The 25,496-nt window shown below is 38.5% G+C and overlaps 1 protein-coding gene across 9 annotated transcripts in view; it reads right to left on the reverse strand.

Annotated features, from left to right (window-relative positions):
- GTF2I (general transcription factor IIi) overlaps positions 1-25,496 on the reverse strand; it is a 78,013-nt gene that overhangs the window by 20,563 nt on the left and 31,954 nt on the right. For 3 of the 9 annotated variants that reach the window (XR_005289301.2, XM_038375439.2, XM_043499304.1), the window contains exons 10-16: positions 18,470-18,529; positions 17,561-17,617; positions 14,553-14,615; positions 12,368-12,469; positions 7,045-7,110; positions 3,371-3,554; positions 1,766-1,824 (exon numbers count right to left, since the gene is read on the reverse strand). Coding sequence is in view for 6 of the 9 variants with exons in the window: in XM_038375439.2 (XP_038231367.1) it covers positions 1,766-1,824; positions 3,371-3,554; positions 7,045-7,110; positions 12,368-12,469; positions 14,553-14,615; positions 17,561-17,617; positions 18,470-18,529 (591 nt within the window). In the remaining 3 variants the exon portion in view is untranslated. The remainder of the gene's footprint in view (positions 1-1,765; positions 1,825-3,370; positions 3,555-7,044; positions 7,111-12,367; positions 12,470-14,552; positions 14,616-17,560; positions 17,618-18,469; positions 18,530-25,496) is intronic. The other 6 variants (XR_006276167.1, XM_038375441.2, XM_043499305.1 and 3 more) reach the window with 3 other exon arrangements.

The following is a 25,496-nucleotide window of genomic DNA, read 5'->3' on the forward strand; positions in this document are numbered from 1 at the left end:
AATAAGGGTTTATTTTTCTTTAAATACTAATATACAGCTGCACAAACAACGATACACAAGCTTCACCAATGTAGATTCTTACTCCTAGACACTCACACCTCTGGACTCAGGAACTCTCTAATATTCCCAATTCCTTCTCTCAGATCAAGATTGACAATGTGTATTTTTGGGGTGTAGGAGGCTTATATGAGCTACCATCACTTCAAACTACATTACAATTTATATAGACTCTTAACATCTAGCTTTAGACAATTAGCAAAACCTGACCCTGAAATAGAGACAGGTGGTAGGATAATAACTATCAAAACACATGTTGAGGAAAGTAATTTTCCAATTATCATTCACACAATACTATATGCTTGCTTTTTTTTTTTTTTTAAAAAGAAAAAAGATAATTCTTTGTCTTCCAGGTTTGGGGGAAAAAGAAACTGATCAATATGGATTATAATGTTGATATATGCTTGCGTTCTTATCTTTGAGTGGAAATTTCTACTATCTTTGAATGGGCTTTGAGGGAAGGCAAAAAACGTAGGAGTTTTTACCTGCTGAGAATATTTACCATTGGAGAAATAATCAAGTGGTAATAGGAATTACCTTTTGCATTATAACAAAAGAATTGTCACATTCTCTAAGTCAGTCTTGCCTTATGCCAGTAGTCATGAAGATAACCAATATCACCATTAATATATTTTTGGTGCATATCAGCCTAATCTCACACTTCAGTTAAAATACATCATCAACTTAATCAAACATACTCTGATAAATATACCTCTCTAGCCACTAAAGTGGGCTAGCCACTAAAATCAACTGTGTAGATAGAAAGCCTGTCAAACTAATAATCAAATGATAGCCTCTTTATGAGGCCTATTTCATCTGATAGGTTAGCTCAGTAGGACTCTGAAAAGCACAATGTTCCTTGAAGTGAAAAATGTGGTACAGCCAGTTTAGCCATTCACATCTCATTTTACCTTCACCACCTGTGTGCAAAAGTTTTGGTTTAAATTCAGGTTCATACATGCACTGTTCTGGGCCTCATGTTATAGCTTCTAAACACAATAATATCATCTGGCTCTTATTTAGTGCTTTTCATCAGTTGATCTCAAAGCACATCACAAAGAAGGTCAGGAACCAAATCCGTACATGCTCATTGTGAATACACTTACAATTACGGATATGGCATAAATGGATACCCAGCAGTTTTTGCCCATTCCCATTTTGAAAATGTGGGTGAGGTATGTTACCAAGGGTTTTGGTTTTTAAGACCATCTACGCCTTCAATATCAAAATCATCATTTGACAGACCAGACCATTCCACTAGTGAGTTTTTCAAACTCTGAATTTGAAAAGTATTAAGTTTTAATTTTTCTGGCTTGACAACAGTATTTCCAGCCCAGCTGTTGTATAGACTTACAATGTAAGCAAACACTGTTTCATACAGGCCAGGGTCTCTGCATCTTAGTTGTCAGATTTATTCTCTTTCTTAGTCAGTGTCAATGTGGACTGAGATGGGAATAAATATTTGGAGTACTGCTCACTAATCACAACATATTTCCAGGAAAGTAGGCTTTTCATTTACTTGCTGAAAAAGCCAATATATTTTTGAAAAACTTTTTTTCCAAAACCAAAAGGTATCTTTGCCATGCATTATACTAAAAAACAGGTTGTGATAGGAAGGACACAAAGTGAATACAACTTATGCCTCTTTATATATAGAAGACATTCCATCATATTGCTGTTATGCAACCCAAAAGTTTAGAAGTCCTACCTCCTGCAGCTGGTTTGTCCAGCGGTGCATCTTCTCGTGTTGAATTCAAAAGCTCATGTCTGAAAATTTTTAACAAATATACATTCTTCAGCATTAACATACCTTTAGATATGTTTTTACCAAATGGGAAGTTATAGCATACAGCTCTGTAGCAAATTCTACTGTTAGTTACTGCTGTGGGACCAGAACAGTATTCAGGATCCCCTGCATACTGGTTATAGTCAATATCAAACTCTGAAGGCTCTTACTACAGCTTGCCAAAAGAATTTTTGACAAAATGTTTTTTTTGCTGAGATATGCAGTTTTGTTGAAGCCAAAACATTTCACAGACACATACAAACTTTGATGGGAAGGTTTTTTGTGTCCAGGGTGGACTCTCCAATCCCCATCACAGAAAGGGGCATAAAGAGACACACAAAAAACCTGACCTTTTTAATGTGAAAAAGATGTTTCAATCTTATTATTATTTGTATTACTGTAGCACCTAGGTGCCCTAATCTTGGATCAGGACCGCAGGGTGCTAGGGCCTGTCCTAACACAGAACTAAAAGGCTCTGCTCCAATGAGCTTACAATCTAAATCCATACAATTTCATTTAGCAAAAATGTGCAAGGAAGTTCCTTCTTAAATTTTTTGTTTTTCTTCCCATGTGGAATAATTTTCAAGCCTCCAAAGCTGCCGTGATAAAGAATGCTTGTTCTCCAGACAGCTCTAGTTACTACACACAACAAAAGTAATGGAAAGGTAACAGAACTGCTGTATTTTATTAAGAATCCTTGGCTTGTGATCAATTTAGGAAGGGTGTTCAGAGATTTCCCACCCCCCACCCCCCCCAAGTGAGACAAAGGTGGCAGATCTCGAAGATTATAGTCAATTGCAGAACAGAGTCTGTGCTCTCATCACAACCTCATCTTACTTTCCTGTGGACAGCCATGAAAGGCTCTGCACAGATATCAGTGAAACAGTTTCCCAGATTTCCAGGGTATATAACACCAATGCTGAAGGAAAGGCAACATATGAAAACAAAACATTTTCGTCCTCAACTAATTATGGGCTTGATCCAAAGCTCATGGCAGTCAATGGAGAGATTTCCATTAAAAGCATTAAACAGGTCAAAATGGCAGTTGTCCTGTATCTGAGCTTCATTTATATTACTTGCACTATCACCTGTCTGAAGTGAACCACTACACTATTAATGGTGAATGTGACACACCAGTCATTGGACAACTCGAGACAACATTCTGATAGTAAAAACAGAAGAACAGAACAATAAAAACTTGAAATTCACACCTACATCCTCAGCTGGTGTAAACTGGCATAGCCCCCAAGTCAATGGAGTTATGCCAAATTACACCAGCTGAGGATATGGCCCATGATATTAGAGAAAATTCTTCACCAAGTGGGATCTCATACAATCAGCATTGTGGTGTCAAATCTGTGCTTGAATAATGCTTTAGTGGTTTGACTGAAAAGATTCTGTCTTGCTAGCAGTACAAAAGCATCTCTTGGTAGTAATTAATTTGGAAATTCTCAGAAATAGTGAAGAATTTTGGTTAGAGCACAGTATGAAGAAAGGAAGAGTGAAAATAAATGTAAAGCTCCTTACTTCTTAATCACAAACCGTATCCGCTCCTTGGCCAGCAGTATCCTCTCAAGACGTGGAATCCCATAGGTAGATGGCCTCCTGAAGGGAATTCCTTCTGGAAGGCCTTCCACATACAAGTCTTCTACATGCGACTGGAAAAGTGGGTATGGGATAGACACTGGACCTTTTGCTTTTATAGCTTGAGCTTTAAGATAAAAGGAAAATAAAAACATTAGCATAGCTCATCAACTTATATAACCTACTTGGTTGACACTAATCTGAACAATATAAACACAAGCAGATAAGCAGGCAATAAATGCTTTTTATAATCTCTAATCACCTAAACATTCTGTTTATGCTTTATTTACAGTGGGAACTTTTCCCATTCTCTCTTTCTCTCTCACCCCAGCAAGCTCATCTTTCCCCACTTCTCAGCAAAAATGTAGTAGCAGAGACTGCACCTGCGAGGTTTCATCTTACTTTGGTTTCATTTTCTGGTACATTGTAGAGTATCAAATAATCAAAACAACTACAAACCAAGTACATTTTCGACGCATTAATTCTCAGTTTGCCAACATAGTAACAAAAATTCAGTAATTCATAATGGGCTTCCAGTCTTTAGAATGACTTAATGAAGTTCTACTTTATTTCAATAGTTAAGGAATTGACTGATGGAGCAACCACCACATTTCTTACAAGGCCAAGAACAAAAATGTGGTATTAAAAACAACCAGTCTTCAAAAATAAAAAGCCAATAGTTCATTCATTAGTAGCAGAATCAGAAAATAACCTTTACAAGAAGAACGTTAATCCCAAATATTCTCTATTACCAACCAAGCTGTTTGGTGTGTTTTATTATTTGAGGTTTAGCTATGAAAATTAGAAGCAAGGTTAACTAGGGAGAAAGTGTTTTAATAGACCAAAATCTGCTCTGGGGTAACTGCATATACAACTCACTGACTTCAATGATGTATCTGAGGGCAGAATTTGGCCCTGAAAGTTCAGACAGTAATGCAAAGAAACCATCCTTCTGAGATACCACCTGCACTAAAAGACAAACCATGAGGCTTCTCAAGGAAATTTAGAGTTAACAATGACACTGTATACTTAACTGGTTTTGTAGCTATGTATTTCAAGACATGATGCTTCATACAGTCTATAATGAAGCACAGTATCTTAGAACAACAGGTAAGTTCATGAAGGCAGAGCACCATGTACCAGCTGCAACTCTTTCCCTAACTCCTTATATTGCCTAGATATTGCAAAAGACTCAGTAGCGAAATTGCATGTTGTAGGCCTGATCCTGTTCCCTTTACAGGTAATAGGAGTTTTGTCAGGGATTCCAGTAGAATCAGGATGAGGTCCAATAAGTGATCCACTAACTAGAAGTGCGGCAATCTGAGTTAAGGCCAAATCAGAGGAATCTCAGCTGTGTTAATGACTTCTGAAAGAATATGGCGGTCAAGGCACTTTCTCAAGTGACATAATTCTATGTGGAGGCAGCCAGTCAGACATAGGCTGTGTTCAAAATAAACAAGTTAGCTGTACACCAAATGCTTAATCACATTTTATATATGGGGAAGAGCCAATTGAGTATTTAAGGACATTTAAATACACATTGTTTGAAGTCCTATTTTGAAAGACACGTATTATTATTATTTTAGGCAGCCCAATGTGCAAGTTACACAAAAGAGGAAACTTTGAAAATATTGTTTATTAGTCCTATATTCTGCATAAGGTTATAAAAATCATAGTCTAGTTTGAACACAATTATTGCTAATATGGTTTCAACCCTAGTATATATAGGCCCAAACTGGAACAGGACGCGCTATATATATAATCTCTCTCTCTCTCTCTCTCTCTCTCTCACAGTGACAAAGATCCATCTGGAGAAATTTTTAGAAAATGGCATATTCAGAAAGAGTCACATGGCAATCCATGAAACTTGCCACATATTATATTAATCCTTCATTAGGGAAGTTTTATTACAATACAACAGCTCTGCCAAGTAAATCAGTGGGTGAGTGGTGAGAAGCATCACAAACCCAACGGAACAGCTTCAGAAGGAAAGAAATGTTTGTAAACTACAAATGGCATAGAGAAAACAGAGATAAAGGTGCAACACCAAAATTCTGAAGGGTCATATCACAGCAAAGCATCAACCAAAACCAGCTTTAAAATAATGAGAATGCTATTTCAATAAATAACTAACAAACAGGTAAGTTTTTACAAGTCGAAATCTTTATTTTTCTTAAATCAATAAAATGTTTAGCAGATTCTCTTATCTCCAGACAGAGCAAAGACATTATCAGCAGTACAGTCTGCAGTGAAGCTTCTTGATTTGGATCCTTACACGGTTTGGTATTCAAATTCTACCGTAACTAGATTTTCATTTTTCAAATTAATCTGTATTCACCAGCTAAGGAATTGCGTTTACACTATAATACATTTGTACATTTACTTTACATCCAAATACAAAGATAATACCCAAAGCGTCAGTAGTAAATAATAATGACTGACATTTGTAAAGCACCGTTCACCTAGAAATCCTGAGTAATATTACAAAGAATAGGCACAGTTCTGGACATCCACAACTTGTTGAACTGTAGGAGATGTGCATACATACAGGAGGACAGAATTTGATTCTGAATATGGGACCACTTTACCCTTCACTGATATGCAGCCACTTCTAGGACATAAGGTGGCAGATTTTGAAGAATGCACCATAAACTCGAGTATCAATTCAGACAGATGGCTGCACGACTGTCCTTCACTAACTGAAACTATCGGAGACTTTCAGGGAGGCTAAATGCAACCACTGAATTCAGAGTTAGGTGGTGCCACTGGGACTACAACTCCCCTCCATAGCACAACCAGGTATTATAAACCAGATTCTCAGCTGATTTATGTCTGTATAGCACCACTAAAATCAGGCCAATTTAGTTAGCCATTATACTTGAGTTCAATGGTGCTATGCAGATTTATGCCAGCTGATAATCTGGCCCTGGATATTTAATGACTAATTGGTCACGACTCCAGTTTTGAATGACATCCAAAAAGATACTCCCATTTTTAACAGTAGATGGGTACCAGAAAAAAATATCCATTTCAAAGAACGCAATTTTCCCCTCTGTCAACAAATGTAGTTGGTTGTCTCTCTTGTACAGACACAGAAATGACTCTGACTGCAACACATGACAATCAGTCTCACAGTCTGACACATGCGCACCCTTCTCCTTTTAGGGATCACATGATTGTTGCTTCATTTTAAAAACAATCTGCCATCCACAACAGCAAAGCAGCAAATAATTACCTTAGGAAGGGCCTCCCAAGTAACAAATCTAAATATTACTTTATCTAAGGACTTGATTTGTTGCTAGTAAGAATAATAAAAGTAAGAGTCAAGGTCACAACTTTCAAATGGGGATGCCTAAGATTAGAGTTTATTGGAGATCAGAATGCTCTGCATGACTGAAGAATAAAGTTACTTAGTTAGGTGCCTAACCTTAGGCACCCATTTTTGAAAATCCTGGCCCAAGTGTTCATTAAGAGCTATTTTCTCCAGCTTTAAGTCTTGTATGATATTAAACCCTTCAGTGCGGTCAGTGCCAAACAGGATGCATGCCAAAAAGTTGAGACTTCCGCTGTCAAAGGGCTAGAGGCAATTGTTTGGAAAGGAGTTTGTTAACACATACCATATTTTCTTTCAAATAATTCTTCAACCTGCTTTCTCAAGTCTGTAATTCGGGCATTCCATTTCTCTGTAAGGAAAAAAGGAGGACATGTTAGACTACAAATGAGATCGAGCTTTTACAAAGAGTGTTTTGCTACTGAATTCTGGAATAAACAATATGCCTTTAGAGGTCACACGCGCACAGATTCATGTGGGGGTGTGATACACACTCTATATCTCAATATATATAGGGGATCTGGTACACACTCTACATCTCAATATACACGTATATCAAAGAAATAGGATAGAATAAAATGTTTAAGATTACCTCCAAAACTTGTGCAGATGTTAAACCAAGTTTAAAAAAATTAAAGGACAAAAATGGGCTAAAATTAGTCCAAAAATGGTTTTTCTTCGACGTTTCAGTCAGCAGCTCACACCACCATCAGGGGTAAAGTCAATTTTCAGCAGTTATTGACAGTTATTTAAATCCAGAGCATGAGAAGCTTAATTAGGAAAGCTTGATAAAGCTTACACCGAGTACATGAAGCTGTTTTGGTGCAAATCTGTAAAACTACATGGGTCAGGAGGCATCATGCCATCCTCTTCATTAATCCAGTATTTGCCAAAGTCCTGATGTTGGCTGGATTTGCAAGTCATCCATACAATTCCTATTTCTGAAAGAAGATGCAGACTGCAAGACATAGACATTATCCAAATCCAGTTGTGTGTTGTACGGATAAACTGGATTTAACAGCAGTATTTTTAAACAGTTTAAGTTCTGTGATAGAAATTGCATCTTGTTTTCATATCATATCAATACCTTTAGGATTGGCTTTTTGAAGATGGTACCAGCTGCTGGCTGGCTTTTAGAGACTAAATAAGCAAGCATTTTTGTTGCCTATTTGTAGAGTAGACTTTTCTGACCTCTCCAGTTACAAGCCCAAAATCAGACTGATATGTTTAGCCGTTACACCTCCTTTTGCTGAAAATCATTCTCTCATGTAAGATGAGATACAGGGTTCAGCTTCAAGTCTATACCAAAATCGGTTTTAAATATTAAATCTGCTATTGGCAAATGCATACAGCTTCAGAGTCCATTTTTAAAGATAATTGATTTTTATATGAAATTTCTTGGATGTCAAAGATAAGCGTGAAATACACTGTGTAGGTAAGAATAAGGCCTTGTCCACATGGCAAATTTTTCTGGAATAACTAATTTTTTCAGGATAAATGCCCTTGCGGCCACACAACCATTTTTTCATATTATCTGGTATCTCATCCCGCACTAATCAATCTGCTTTGGATTTAGCAATTCACAGGGGAATCTCTGCTGGGGGCTCCCCACTCTAAGCACTAGACCTGGTGGGACCCACATGGACTGTTTTGGGAGGGTGGCCTTGGAAATACCCAAGAGACCATCAAAGGCACCAAAGCAACTCTGGACTTCATCCAGGAGATTCTCCCAGACAGCCAAGATCTCTCTGGCATGTCAAACCCTGAACCAGAGACCCAGGAACAAGAGAAACACCCATGCAGAAAGCCAGCCTGAAACTGCTGTGTAGGGAAGAGCTACTACTAAGTATTAGGTACTGTAACACAATACAACTATATAAAGAGATTTTTTAAACAACCGTGTTCCAGATGCTGGCTGGATGCTGCCATTTTGGGTGGAGTCTCTGCCTAATCAGCTCTCCCCAACCTTCCTTTAGTGTGCTCAAAATGGCATCTTCCCTTTAAGCTCTAAAGGGTTTATTTCCCTGAAGTATCAAATTCCACAACCACTGGCCAAACATACAACTCATTGTCCCATCCCCCTTCCTGTGTGATTCTCCCTCTGTTGCCAACCCCTCTCCAAGATGGTGGTATTGCAGGGGTTAAAAGAAAAAACCAGACACATTTCAAAGCACATGTTTATTGCAACGGCAGATACAGTAGGAGAAAAAGTATTTTGGCTCACAGTTTAATCAGTGCCCCAAAGCTTTCAGCTACCTTTACATTTTATCACGTAAATTGCCAAAATTAGGCTAGAGACATTTTAAAACGAATAGGGATTATAAAGCATTCATGGTTAATTTTAATCAGACTCATGGTTAATTTTTAATCAGACCTTCAGTATTAACCACCTCTTAGTTTCAAACCAATTACTGCAGAAGTCTACTTGTTTTGTAGTGCTCCTGATCTGCTTGAGTTATAAAAACAGAATTTAAAGCAAAGATAGCCCTCTGTTTGGCATGCACGTTGCAAACCAATGCAGCCTTTTTGGGGCTGCCAAGATTGATGGCATTTCCCTTCCTCTCCTGGACCAGCGTAGGGGCACCATCCTAGGAAACAACAGCGCTGCATAGCTCCCTGGTTTGCCCACTGACTTTGAATAGTCATCCTCTACCTATTGGGAACACACCTAAGGGTTACATGCTCCAGTGTAAGGTTGCCTATAGACACACACATGTAATTACTAACCTGCCCCCACTCATTCTCCATTACCCACCAATCTCGCAGCCAGCACTGATACAGAGTTCCTATAGGAAGGGGAAGTAAAGTGGAAAATGTCCAAGCGCACCCCAGACTGGGAAGAGCAGATGGCAATGGCATTCCAAAAAATGAGAAAATATTAACTTACTGTTGTCATGGAGACCACTATCTACTTGCACTTTTTCCTCTGTCCTCCCTACAACATGAAATGCCACTGCCCTGTGCATCTGAAAAGTCTCTATGTGAAGCAAAAGATGATGTGGAAGAATACGTTCAGACCTTGCCAAATACATCTCTGCTAAGATGCATTTATCACAAGAAACTCAGTTGAGAAATCTCCTTCCCCCCCATAAAAATATCACTTCCTAATAAAATGTTCTCTCTCTGACGCACACCCATTTGGTCACAGTATATTCATTTTCTATCCATTGCACTCTGGTTTCAAAGTAGGAGCACAATGTTTCCCTTGACATTGTTTCCCCAACAAGTTGTGGCACCTTAGAAGCACTGTCTCTGGCTACTCACAACATTGAGAAAAATCTCTCCACCTCCACCACCCAGCCATCAATGAGGATTTCTCCCTTGCTCTCACAGATGCTGGGCAAAACACAGCAAGCACCTATCTCACAGGGCAAATATGGCTCACAAGCATCCAGTCTTGTTATAATACAAGGTAATTCCACTTTCCCTTCCATCTTTAAAAAACACATTCCACTGTCATACTATAACTACTCAGGGTATAGTTAAACAGCATCCTTCTCCTGTCCACCTGTCCAGTAAAAGGCTTTGGAAGCCCAGGAATAGGGGATAAACTGGGTTTCCCAGAATGACAGGAGGAATCGCAATCATTAACGTCCATAGTGGTCCTGGGAGCAAAAGTTCCTTTTTTCATTGGAGGAGTGAACAGAGCCAAGTTTCTACAGTTCCTGGCAATTTTGACGTTGGCAGGCTACCCTGTATTAATATCGGTGAACCTTCCATACTGATCAACCAGGCCTTGCAGCACACCAAGGACAAATACCCTTTTCTGATGAAGTCTGAGGGGCAAAGAATTGATACATGGGTCCCATCAATCATCCCAATACAAAGTGGGAACACCATTTGTGCAAATCCATCAATAACCTCCTGTGCACTGCTAAACTTTATGACAAGGCCCAAGAGCACCTTGTCAATAGCAGTGCACGCTTCCACGAGAACAGTCCAGACAGTTGATCTGCCAACACCAAAGTAGTTAGCTACTGACTGGTAGAAATTAGGGACGGTGAACTTCCAAAGGGCTTTGGCTGTACACTTCTCAATGTGAAGGGGAACCCCTCCTGTTGGTGTTCCACCACTGCAACTCCAGGGGGAGGGTTTGCACAGATTTCTAGAAAAGTAGCTTTTGTCATTTCAAAGTTCTGCTGCCAGTGCTGGTCATGCCAGTTCTGCATCATCATCATGTCCTGCCCGTAAGCGCTAGTTTGCTGAGTGCAGAAGTGGTGCTTCATTGAGTGGAGTTGCTCCAGGAAAGTGTCCTGCAGAAGTAACAGCTTTATTTCAAACTCCTCCTCTACCCATGTGGCTGTGGCTGTCTCGCAACCCATCCAAAGCCATGAACAACAACAGAGAGGTGCAGCAGCTCCTTCACATTCATGGCAGGATCATGGTGCTTGGCATGTTTTCTCCACGCTGTCTGATAGCAGTTTGAAAATGTTACTTGCCTCACAAAACACAGTTGAGCCATGGGAATTGTTTAGTCTGAGCCCAAACTCTAGTATGTTCTGGTAGGCATCCCACAATGTGCTATGAGAAAAATCCCAGAGTGCATACAGCCTAAAGACAGAACACTGGACTGAATACTACACTGTGGTATCTGCCCAGAATGCTGTGTGGCTAATTCAAAAAAATCACAGTGCTCTGTGGACACAATGATCCAAAATGGAAGTAGCTTAAGCCAGAACAAACAAAGCATGTGGATGCACTCTTTCACTACAGGTTTCAGAGTAGCAGCCGCGTTAGTCTGTATTCGCAAAAAAGAAAAGGAGGACTTGTGGCACCCTAGAGACTAAAATTTATTTGAGCATAAGCTTTCGTGAGCTACAGCTCACTTCATCGGATGCATTCCATAACTCTTTCACTACAAAAAGAAAAGGAGTACTTGTGGCACCTTAGCAAATTTGTTACTCTCTAAGGTGCCAGAAGTACTCCTTTTCTTTTTGTGAATACAGACTAACACAGCTGCTACTCTGAAACTTGTCTTTCACTTCAGTTAGTCTGCTTGTGTTATAACAGAAAAACCAATGTTAAAAAAAAAACAAACAAAAAAACACTTTCCCATGGAGACAAAGCCTAAGCCAGGCTACTCACCATGAAGGAGTCCCCCTTCTTTTCCCAAGCATGGCTCCCCTTGGCACACCTTTGTTGTGTAACTTGGAGAGAAACTGACTAGGATTGGCTCCTGACCTAGGACCTCCAATTATCCATTAAGCTAAAGTGAAAGTGACCGGCCTCACTCTTTTCTCAGATTTTCTCTCAAGGAGGTCAGACAAGAAAATGGCTAAACTGATTTCTACTTCGTTTTATCTTATATCTAATGTTTATATTGTTAAGGTTTCCTCCTCTCCACCACAATGGCTTCCAAATGGTTTATAAAAGCTACAACTTTGGTTAGTCCAAATTCTGGTTAGAGGATCACTTTACAGGTGAACAAAAACAGGTGGTTTACAACTGCTTGCACTGCAGCAATATATCTACAAAGAAATATAGGCTGTTAACTGAATGCCTCTATTTATCTCTTCAAAAGTCCCACAACCTGATGTTATCTAGAGTTATCAAGAAGGAAAGTTTTTCAGGAAGCAAATGACAAAGAGAAACTTGAATTTGAATCTTACCAAAATTGAATTCTCTCACTTTTCTTCTCCCAGCATTGGCAGCCTCATTTGCTGACTCTGTGTTCTTCGGTCTCTTGTTGGGTGGTAAGTAGTCCTCATCGTCTTAAAAATAAACATGAGACACATCACTGATGGTTTATCCAGACATGTACTTTACAGCGTTGACACTGTTTTGGAGTCTCAGATTTCTAATGGAAGTATCAATCAGTGCCTTATAAAGGGCCCAAATCTGCAACCTTAGTCATGTGAGTAATCCTAGATTTAAAGAGAGTATCTGCCTGTGTTAAAACTACTTAGGACAGTAAGAGTGCCAGGATGTAGCAAAGTTTAGTATAAGCAACACTTATTTCACATTTTCCTGGGGAAGATGTTAAACATACCAAGAACTAAGTGGTGTTCTGAACATATGCTAGACTGCATAGACTATACTGGCATAGCCCCATAATGTAGCTGCAGCTTACACTGCCCAAAGAAGTTTTTTCGGTCAGCGTAGGAACACCATCTCCCCAAATGACATTAGCTATGTTAATGGAAAGACTTTTCTGTCGGCATAGCTGCATCTACACTTGGAGTTTGTCAGCAGAGTTATGTTGGTCAGGGATGTGTTTTTTCACACCCTGGCCAATATAGCTATGCCAGTATAACTTTTCAGTGTATATCAGGCCTAAGTCTTGAAATGCACTATCCAAACGTAGGGCCTACACAGGACTAAAGCATGAAAGTAAGCTCTACAGCCTCTTATGGTACATTTGTCCGTGCAGAGCTCTACAGAAATAGAGCTTCAAAGCAGTACAACCCTGTGAGACATGAATGAGTTTCATTTAACAGCTCAAAAAATCAGGGGTTGTTCTGAAGTTTTTAATTCCAGTAGATTCATGGGTATAGTTGCAGCAAGCCTGAAATAAGACCCTTTGACTCTCTCATTTCTGTGCTATAAGGCTCCCTTCTCCAGAATCTAGTTATGCTCCTGAGGCCAAATTCACCTAACGGACAGAAAATGCAGTTAAGGAAAGCAATTGATGAAGGCCTCAGGTTTTTCTGCTCTGATGAAAGAGGTTTAGCACACCAACAAACAAATCTAAAACTATGCCAGAACTTTGACTTTTTTCTTCATGTTGTTATAAAAAAATCCTTTCACCTTTGTAATATTTGCAATTCTAGATAAGAGAACTCGATAATTAGAAAAAGAAAACTGAAGCCTATCTCATGCTTGAGATAGCATTTTTCCCAGGATATCTTGAGTGTATTCCATTTGAAAAGCACAGTGTATATTTTAATTTGTAGCCACTCGCTGTCTCTCTTTGGCTCTATGATAGGAGCCAACTTTTCAGTGTGTTTTTACTTGTATGGCAGAGGACTTCCAACCAGTATTCTAGTACAAAACAGGTATTTGCTTTAGTGACACTACACTACTTTCATTGCAGCTACATTACTGTACACACTTATTACAAATCAGAGGCCAAAACAGCTGTTATCTTGCCAATAGATTTGTAATCAGCATCAGACAATTAGTTTAAAGCTTCAGTTACAGTACTTGTACATGCAACTCACGTGTCCTTTCCACAAGCTTGTCTCAACTAGGAATTTGAATGTGTCTAAAATGTGTTAATAAAATGCCTTTTCTTTTTTTAAGAATGAATACGTTCAAAGTCTTATATTTTACCTTACAATTAGAGTAATAAATATTTTGTACTATTAATGCTAAAAATGCTAGAAAAAAACCCCAAGATTTAAGCACTATGTTTTTGGTATGTTGTGTTTTTACTAAAGAAAAGGAGTACTTGTGGCACCTTAGAGACGAACAAATTTATTTGAGCATAAGCTTTCGTGAGCTACAGCTCACTTCATTGGATGCATCCAATGAAGTGAGCTGTAGCTCACGAAAGCTTATGCTCAAATAAATTTGTTCGTCTCTAAGGTGCCACAAGTATTCCTTTTCTTTTTGCGAATACAGACTAACACGGCTGCTACTCTGAAACCTGTGTTTTTACTGAACTTCTTGAAGTGTTCTTAAGTGGTAGTTCTCATTTCAGACTCTGGCCAATGCTGACTGGTGATCAAGTTTATTCTACTCTAGGTAGTGGGTAAAAGAAAACATCATGCATACTCAGCCAGACAATTGTGAAAGGCTTTTGTTACTAAGAGAACCCAAAAAGATTGAAACGCAGGAGTTGGAAAAACTAACCTTCAATGGTGACCTCAACTTCAGGGTCCTCACTTGTCTCAGAAGGGGCATGCTGAGAAGAATCTGAGAACAAAAACAGATCACAAAAGAACTTCAGAATGGCATATGCACTATAAAGTACTTTTATCCAAGCATTCAGCAATTTAGCATTCACATTGCCACTTGTCACAGAAGCCTAATGGCATATTAATATGTTTGTTGCACACTGTGAATTAAAAAACCCTCAAGAACAGAGATACTACCACAAGCCTTTAAGCATTTCTAGACAAAAGGTAAGGAGGTGAGGATTATATTTGCTAAATTTCATGTGCAGCAGTGTAGGAAATTTCTTATTAATGGTGTAGAAAATTTCTTATTCTTGGCTTAATAGGATTCATGTAATCATAAATAATTCCTCACTGACACGAAGGATTACTTAAAAATGTAAACAAAGGCTTTGTGCCCCAATAGATTATATATTTTCTGCCATCATTCATAAGACACTGGCAGATTTCCTCCGGATGTGCTAAAATAATTTTCATTACAGATTACAATGTTAACAGTGCAAAATGATGGAGATGGGGGTCAAACTGACTTCAGTGGGGCAACATGCATCAGTATAGTGAACAGGATTTGCCTTGACAGTATAAAGTGGGTAAAAACATACACTGGATAATTTTTTTTTTTTTTAAAAAGGAAGCTGATTCTTGTTTGAAACTGTTAAGATTTATGCAAATTCTCTAGTTAAAAGGCACTGTGTTTGTACACCTGGATAAACACTGTCTTTGAGATCTCTAAGCTAGAAGAATAGTAAATTGTTTTGTTTGGTGGTCAGTAGGGAGCAATCTCCCTTTATCATTGCTTTTCACTTTATATCAGTCATCAGCAACAGCTACTGTAACATATTAAATAGAACACATTTCACCTATATCAAATCTATCAGCTGGTTCAGAAAAACTGTACTACACTCGTTCCGTTTAATTCACGAGTAACACAGGTAACTGGTAAACTCAAAGCACAAAGAGGATTATGATGTCCTGGTCCTTTAGCCACAGAAGATCAGACAAGCAGTCCATCTAGTCCAGTATCCAGTGTCTGACATCCTTTAGAGGAACATGCACGAAGTCACATAGTCGAGAGTTATAAAATAGTATGCTCGGAAGAGTACCGTAATTTCTTCTTAAACCACGTCAGTGGTTGCTTATTCCCTGAAGCAAGTCTTATCTAATGCAACTTGTAGATATTACCAATATAAAAGAGAGAACTCTTTTTGACCTCTAAGCACCTCCTGACCTCAATGATAACTTTGTGGCAATAAGTTCCAGATGTTACATTGTATATACACATACACGCTTTTTTTAAATAATCTTTTCTATTTTAAATAGGTTACCGTTCAGTTTCACTCACTGCCTCCCTCTACTTGTTTTCAAGGGTAAATTTACCTCTCATATACCAGGCATTCTTTAATATAGCATTAATTTCTTTGTCTCCTCAATATACTAATTAGTCCCAATCTTTTCAAACTCTCTTCATACAAAAGTCTCTCTAGCTCTCTAATGATTTTCTAGATGTCTTCAGTATTTGCTGTATCATCTTTTCCAAAACAGTAGGACAACTCAACACAATATACTAGATGAAGACATACTATCTTTTATATAACACTAGAATATTTCCACTACTATTTTGTCTACCATTCTTTATATGTCCTAACATGTTTATTTTAACAACGCTGCACATTTAAAGCAGGATAATGATGCGGCAGGTTCTTTCGGAGTGGTTTCAATCAATTTAGAACTCAGTAATACGTAGTTTAAATTATTCCTTCTGATGTGCAATTGCTATTGTGTTGCCCATTCACTAAATCTTGTATGTCCTTAGTTTCCTTAATAGCTTCTCATGAGGAACTTTGTCAAAAGCTTTTCGAAAACCCAATCATCAACTGATTCTTCTCCCTTAGGCACTAATTTGTGCGCACATAAATAATTTTAGTAAATTATAGATGCATAGTTTTCCTTCATTTAAACATCCTAGCTTGTCCATATCATGTGTCAATCTAGTCATTTCTTTTACTCCTTTTAAAATCACAAAAAAATGTCCTAGCGGTAAAGTAAGGCTTAATTGCTTGTAATTTTCTGAATTACCCCAGCATCTTTTTTTAAACATACTAACTTAACTTGAAGCATGGATACGTTTTGAGTTCTTAGCAAAAAAAGAGTGCAACTTTCAATTCAATAGTTCTCATTTAACAAAAGAGAAAACAGATTTAAGAACGACATGGAAATAGAGCTCAGGTTTAAACAAGTAGAGGCATAGGTCAGGCATTCTTAGTGGAAGGTCTGTGGTTGTGGAATTCAGTACTGCCAAAGATAAGGCTGAGCCTCTGTCTTATCCCTTTCAAGTTGCCCTGTAACACTCATTTCTTTCTTCTAGTTTTCTCTTAACAATTAAGTGTCAAAGTGGTCATGACACTTGCTTGGGGAAGCAATGCACCCAGATTATTTCCTCCCAGGCACATGGTTTTATTAATGCAGATCGGAAGAGTAGAGAACTTTATTCTTTTTTGAGGAACCTAATGCACTTCTAAATTTATGCCATGCCATCTATACACTATGTGATAGGCACCTCTGATGGTCAAATAATAAGGATTGTAACAGTGAGTATTGTTGCCATCATAACTTGCCCACAAAACCCACGAGTTTATGATTTGGGATGGAACAAAACTGATTGGAGGATTGTATTTCTGAATTCATGTAATAGCTTTTAGATATTATGGTGATGGGCACCTGACAAATGCAATTAATGATTTAAAAGAATGATCACTCCCATCACAATAAGTCATTCACGGTCATGGGGGGGAGGGGGAACGACAACAAAACCAACCCATCCATTCGCAAGGAGAATGGTTGAGGAGATAATGTACAGTTTCAGTGTACTGAAGTTTCATTGTTTTCAAATATTTATTTAAAAAATGAAATTCTCTTTTCAATGCTCTTAATTCATGTTCATGAAAAAAGTTTCATATCTCTAACCTTCTACCGGTATTTCCACATCTGTTCCTTCACTGCAATCGGAACCCTGGTGGCTTCCTTAGATAAATATAAAGTAAAATATACCATAATAAAGATACAGAGTAACTTGTGCTACCATTAAATATTCAAAATAATATTTTAATAAGGCAAGTTCAAAACTATAAATATCTAAAATCCACATGAACTGAAAAAATGCATCTCAATTTCTGAATCTGAAAAATTCATTAAAGCAAAAGCAGTCTGATCTTTATACAGAAGTGTCTTTCTTGAGGTGCAAATTAGCTTTTTCTAATGTTTGTAAATGGGCATAATATATATACACACATACCAACTGCTGATTTTGGGGGAGGGGGATGAGTTTAGGCAACACAATTTCACCAGATTTTCAAATTCTGCGAAGAACATCTTCCCTAACCAACCACAAACACTTTTCCCATTAAACTGCTTTCCCCCCATGCTTTCTTCCCCACTCCAATGTCCTAACCCATAATACTTTTAAAAAGAATCAAGTTTGAAATGTGGCATGCAAAGAGGGTTATTAAAATGTTTATTAATAGCATAATTTCACACACCAAACTGCAATGGAAACAAAGCTTAAATTTTCAAGAATTGCGAGTAATTTTTGATGCCTCAGAATGTGTCTTAAAAGGGCCTGATGTTGAGAGAGTAGATGAAGAAGGCAGAGCACCTCTGAAAAAGTCAGGGTCCCCTTTTACTGTATTTTAAATTCGGCATCCAAAAATTCTGGCACACAAACACACTTGTTCCTTTTGAAAATTTAGATATGAGATCTTACTCGTCTCATATCAAACGCAGAACTCCAGCATCTTGAGAATCAGCATTCAGACATCCAAATACCAACACTGCTGCAAGAAAACGTTGCTGAGAGAAACAGAATTGAAAAAATACCTGTGTACTTCTTTGCAAGAGCAATTTTTTCATCAATTTCTGACGTTTCTGAAGGGCCTGCTTTGGAGACACAAATGTAAGTCTTTAAAAATCTATTTCACAGTAAAAGTCACTTTTTCAGCCACTAAATTCATGTGTTAAACCAGCTCCTTTTATTGAGTATTCCAATGAAGTACATTTGGTTTCCAGAGCTTAAAAAACTATCACAACAACATTATGATTGGGAAACAGTCAATTCAATGAGTGTATGAAAGGCTATACTCAGAAGAGAAAAATCTCTTGGAATTATATTAAAACAATTACGATTACTAACTGGTATCTTTTAGTGGTTTGGGATAGTTTCACTTAACGTGGCTGGGCAAACTATATTTTCAAAAAGGTTCAAAATTACCATGACAAAGTGAGGGATTGGTGGGTGTGTGATTTTTATACTCTATCATCTCTCAGCATCAAGACACTTTCTGATTACACAAGTATGTAGCTCTTGCCTGGAAATAGGCTTGGACTTCACCAATTTACATGGGTATTGAAAAGACAATACTGCTGCAACCTCTTCACAGCCATAACCACCGCTGGCTACAACAGATTTGGCTAGAGGCAGTGAAACTACTCAATCATTAATAAGAATTAATTTAGAGATTAAGTTATGAAAAAGTAAAACAGAAAAAAGGCAGTGTCCAGTCCCAGGTTTCTTAAATCTGTGTGACATAATTGCTATCCATGACTCATTTGTCAATTATTACTACTCTGGTATTGCATGCAAACTGAGGGGGCCCAACCCAGCTCCAAATAAGAGCTACATACGCATTAGATAGTAAAAGTAATTCCCCTTCCGGAGTTTGGTTTATTTCCAAAATGATAATTTCAGAATAACTCTATATGAACTCAAACTCAATCCTCTTTCAAGGATTCCTTTCCTCAAGACCTGTCTTGTCACAGGTCCTGGATCTCTGTGCCTGAGGGATACTCCTACTTCATTTATATTATATTCATGATGAAATCTTATGAGCCATTCCTGGCCTAAAGATTCAGCAACAGCTGACCTGTAGATCCCTCCTGAATTCCCACACCTGCTAATAAGGTAGGACATTTAGGGCATATCTACACTTACCAGGGATTGACAGCATGCCAATCAATCCACTTGGGGTCGATTTAGCAAGTCTAGTGAAGACCCGCTAAATCAACCACAGATCGATCTCCCTTCAACTCCTGAACTCCACCGGAATGAGAAGCATAAGCTAAGTGGATGGGAGAGTTTCTCCTCACTGACCCAGCCCGGTGCAGACACCGCCAAAGATCGACCTAAGCTACGTAGACTATTTTGGAGTTGCATAACTTAGATCAACTAAGCCCCATAGGATAGACCAGCCCTAAGAGTGAACATAAGTTACAAAAGTAACAGGACACAACAGGGGTGAAGTAATATCTTTTATTGATTCAACTTCTGTTGGTGAGAGAGACAAGCTTTCAAGCCACACAAAGCTCTTCTTAGGTCTGGGAAAGGTATTTTGAGTGTCTCAGTTAAATGCCAGGTGGAACAGATTGTTTAGCATAAGTAGTTAGCACATATTGTAAAAAGAAAAAGAAGACTTGTGGCACCTTAGAGACTAACAAATTTATTTGAGCATAAGTTTTCGTGAGCTACAGTTCACTTCATCAGATGCATTCAGTGGAAAATACAGTGGGATTTATATACACAGAGAACATGAAACAATGGATGTTACCATACACACTGTAACGAGAGTGATCAGGTAAGGTGGGCTATTACCAGCAGGAGAGCGGGGGAGGGGGGGCTGGAGCAAATGTGGTTGTATCATAGAGCTTGGCTGTAGACAATGGATCATGTGGTGTGGTCTGGATGAAAGCTGGCAAAGCCTCCAACCCCTCAGACAGAGACAAACACCTACAAGATCTCTATCAAGCATTCTTACAATACCCACCTGCTGAAATGAAGAAACAGACTGACAGAGCCAGAAGAGTACCCAGAATTTACCTACTACAGGACAGGCCCAACAAAGAAAATAACAGAACGCCACTAGCCATCACCTTCAGCCCCCAACTAAAACCTCTCCAACGCATCATCAAGGATCTACAACCTATCCTGAAGGAGGACCCATCACTCTCACAGATCTTGGGAGACAGACCAGTCCTTGCTTACAGACAGCCCCCAACCTGAAGCAAATACTCACCAGCAACCACACACCACACAACAGAACCACTAACCCAGGAACAGGACCACTAACCCTTGCAACAAAGCCAATTGCCAACTGTGTCCACATATCTATTCAGGAGACACCATCACAGGGCCTAAACACATCAGGCACACTATCAGAGGCTCATTCATCTGCACATCTACCAATGTGATGTATGCCATCATGTGCCAGCAAAGCCCCTCTGCCCTGTACATTGGCCAAACTGGACAGTCTCTACGTAAAAGAATAAATGGACACAAATCAGATGTCAAGAATTATAACATTCAAAAACCAGTCGGGGAACACTTCAATCTCTTTGGTCGCTTGATTACAGACCTACAAGTGGCAATTCAACAAAACAACTTCAAAAACAGACTCCAAGGAGAGACTGCTGAATTGGAATTAATTTGCAAACTGGATACAATTAACTTAGGCTTGAATAAAGACTGGGAGTGGATGGGTCATTCCACAAAGTAAAACTATTTCCCCATGTTTATTCCCCCCCGCTGTTCCTCAGACGGTTCTTGTCAACTGCTGGAAATGGCCCACCTTGATCATCACTACTAAAGGTTCCCCCCGCCCCGACCCCCGCTCTCCTGCTGGTAATAGCTCACCTTACCTGATCACTCTCATTACATTGTGTATGGTAACATCCATTGTTTCATGTTCTGTGTATATAAATTTCCCCACTGTATTTTCCACTGAATGCATCCGATGAAGTAAGCTGTAGCTCATGGAAGTTTATGCTCAAATAAATTTGTTAGTCTCTAAGGTGCCACAAGTCCTCCTTTTCTTTTTGCGGATACAGACTAACACGGCTGCTACTCTGAAACACATATTGTAAGGGACCATTCAAGTAGAGTGGCCGATTAACACCTCTACAGTCAGAAAAAGAGGGAGTTAGTGGGTTATAGATTGTTGTAATAAGCCATAAATCCAGTGTCTCTTTTCAGCCCATGATTTGTGAGTCTAGCAGATTTATGAATTTAAAGCTCCCAGGCTTGTCTTTTTAAAATGTTGTGCAGGTTTCCTTTGAGGAGGAGTACTGATAGGTCAGATATAGGATATGTCTACACAGCCGACATTAAAGCACTGTTTAAAAAAAGAGCAAAAAAACAACACCGCCTTTTCCAGCGCAGTAAAAAAACGAACAACTCCCAGCGCTGAAGAAAAAAAAAAATCTCCATAATTTTATCTATATCAGCCCTTCTCAAGCTATCTGATGCGGGTGACTGGCAATTTTTTTTTTCCAATGTGTGCACAGACTGGCAGCTGATGGCTCGCGGACCAGCACCGGTCCACGGGCCACCACTTTGAATAGCACTGATCTATACGATACCATCTACACTGCCACTTTACCGCGCTTGAACTTGAAGTGCTCAGGGAGGTGTTTTTTCACCACTGTAAGTGGCAGTGTAGAGAAGCCCACAGAGTGATCATTTTGTGAAAAGCTTCAATACAGAAATAAACCCCCCTCCGACCCACACTGGAACCCATACAGGGTATTAAACAACTACAATTCATACTGAAGGGGGACCCCATCCTGAAAAATCTTTCCTGAACCCCCTCTTCTGGACTTTAAACAACTTCTGAACCTCTCCAAGCTTATCAGAAGCAAGCTCCCCAGACCCAGGACACACCAACTCCAAGTGGCATCAGACCCTGCCAGAACAACAGATGCAAAACCCTGTAGACATAGCTCCACTGATACAATGATCAACCCCCGCCCCCCAACACACCTTTCAAGATCTATGAGTACTACACATGCCTATCACAAAATGTGGTGTACTTCATCCAGTGCACTAACTGCCCCAGTAGCAACTATATGGGTGAAACTAGACAATTACTACACTCTCGAATGAACTCACACAGGACAATGATAAAAGACAAAAACACCACAACACTTGTGGATGAACACTTTTCACAAAAAGAAAAGGAGGACTTGTGGCACCTTAGAGACTAACAAATTTATTTGAGCATAAGCTGTAGCTCACGAAAGTTTATGCTCAAATAAATGTTAGTCTCTAAGGTGCCACAAGTCCTCCTTTTCTTTTTGCGGATACAGACTCACACGGCTGCTACTTTGAAACCTTTCACAAAGTGATCACTCTATATCTGACCTATCAGATCTCATCCTCAAAGGAAACCTGCACAACACTTTCAAAAAACAAGCCTGGGAGCTTAAATTCATCTCTGCTAGACACTAGAAATCATGGACTGAATAGACACACTGGATTAATGACTTATTACAACAATCTATAACCCAACTACTCATCCCTTTGCCCTCCCCCACTGCTTCCCCCCGTCCTGCCTTCCTTTCCTCCCTATGATTGAAGGGATGTTAACAGGCCACTTCATCTAAAATGGTCCCTTGACATGCACATTAATTACTTCTGTTCAACCATCTGTTCCACTTGTATTTAGCCGACATTTCCCAGACCTGAAGAAGAGCTTTGTGAAAGCTCGAAAGCTTGACTCTCACCAACAGAAGACAGTCCAATAAAACAATATCAGAGACACAAGATGGGTAAGATAATATCTTGGGATCGACATGGCTAAAACAATACTATATACAACAATGGAAGAACTTTTGATGAGTCACTCATGCTTTGAAATGGTCTGTATCCATTTATCTGCAATGTGCCAGTTAATTACATCTGATGGCCCTTTAATTTCTATATTAAGTGTTTTGTAACAATGTGGTTTGTTATTTTCCTTTCTGTATGAATTCCTGCTTTTTCTATAATGGTTTTTAAGATGGATTCTATTAAATGCATTCCCAGTGACTGGGTCTTGTACCATTGAAGGTCAACTTGTTGCAAACTGGATTTACAATTTTTTAGCAAGATAAAATGAGACACTTCCTTCTAGCATTCTGGATGATCTCCACTGGAGAAAAAAATATCTGTAGTTAGAACTCGACATCTTTCTGTATTTTTACATTGAGTGTAACCTTTTGAATTTATCAGTCTAAAGTCATGAGGGTCATTCTTTTTCTAGCTTCAGTTGGATGTTTCCCCATTTTAGCTACCTCATTTCATCATTCCCTCAAATTCCAAAACACATTATATTATTCAGTCACATTGTGTTTTGAAGGGAATTGGCACTGTGTGGTCCAAGCTGATTTGTCAAGTATAACTGGTATACAAGCTCATTGGTCACTTTGTCAGATGCATTTTGTTTGCAGCCTTTTCCTTTTGTTTTCATTTCTCTTTGTTTTAATTTCAAGGCATGTCTGGTATCTTTGAAGACTGCATTAGTTAGGCTGGTAGGATAATTGGCTTGTCTGAAGTAACCTTCGGTACTTTGGAATACTGATTGCAGAATGAGGAATTCATAGTCAGTTATTTTTATGTAAAAACAAACTTTTCCATCACTTACTTTTCACCAGACAAACAATATTGCTGAAGATATACACATACCTTTAGGGTACAAGGTTTTTTTGCTCTGTTTGGGAGATTGCTTTAGTTCTTTTGCTTAGTCCCTAGCAGAGAGTTACTGAATATATGGTTTTTCCCTAACTCATGCAAACACACTGCATCACTATGTGTTGCTATGTATGCAAGGAGACTGGGGTAGTTATGAAGTCTGTTTCAATACTGATTGTTAAAAATATAAATCAGATTACATTTCATACTAAGGTCTAAATTTCCCCCAGAGATGCATTCATACATCTCCCAGTCAAGCCAATGAGAGTTATACATCATACAGAGGGCACAATTTGGTTCTAAAAATAATGACCGATTACTTGTGTCAAAATCTGGATCTGATTCTTGTTTGTTTTATAGCAGCATCTAGAGTCCTTGGCTCCATTGTGCTGGGCACTGTATAACTATATCAAAGACAGTCCCTACTCCATAGATTTTACATCTAAATTCTGAGAATGAGTAGTAATATCCATGGTTCCCAGGCTGAGACTAATATACAAGATTTAAGCCCCATAGGCACAAGCTGGACAAAGCGGTAAACAGCTGAAAAAGATCCTTAGACTTATACACGGTCGAAATATCCTGAATAATTTTTGCCCTCCCATCAAAAATAGCCCCCTTTTCCAAAATTTGAAAAGTTTTAGCAAAAGCTTTGATATATTTGAAGTTTTCTCTTTTTCAAAAATCTAACAGAAACCTTAACACAAATATTCTTGCATGACTTTGTTATTCAAAATGTTTAGTCTTGGAATGAGAAGATTTTTATCATCAGTAAAATGTGAACAAACGTTGATTTCACACCAAAGGCAATGAAAAAATATTTCCATCAAATGATACTCAAAGTTTACAGATAGGCAAAGAAAGAAAAATACTGCTTGAGAACTTGAGTTTGATTTAAGGTTATTTACCTATACATTTTAACATATGATGTTGATAATTTGTGTTTTATTGGTTATGAAGCTTTAACTTTTTGAAACTCAATATCTACCGTAATTAAGTAATTACTGTCTGAGCCCCCATAATCTCCCGTAACTCAAAATTTTAATCTTTCACACTAAATTTTACCAGAAATTGGAAAAATAAGAATTACCTCACCCACCTTGTCTTTCTACTATCCTGTGACTGACACAGCTATAACACTGCATACATCAATATTATAAGTCAAAATTATAAAAAATAAAAATTGAATTCTAACATGCCATGCCTAAAAATGTTTTTTGTTTGTTGGGGTTTTTTTTATTTGTTTTTTGTTCTTGCCAATCCTGATTGGTCAGCTGCATAACATGGTGGATTTTTTTTCACAAATCAGAAAAATGTAAAAAATATCTGAAAATTCAGAAAACAAAATCAAAATTGGATCACTACAAACAGCAATCAATGAAAAATGCTGTCCGATTTACTGACATT

This window comes from Dermochelys coriacea, chromosome 17, assembly GCF_009764565.3.
Source record: "Dermochelys coriacea isolate rDerCor1 chromosome 17, rDerCor1.pri.v4, whole genome shotgun sequence".
In the NCBI taxonomy this organism is placed as follows: Eukaryota; Metazoa; Chordata; order Testudines; family Dermochelyidae; genus Dermochelys; species Dermochelys coriacea.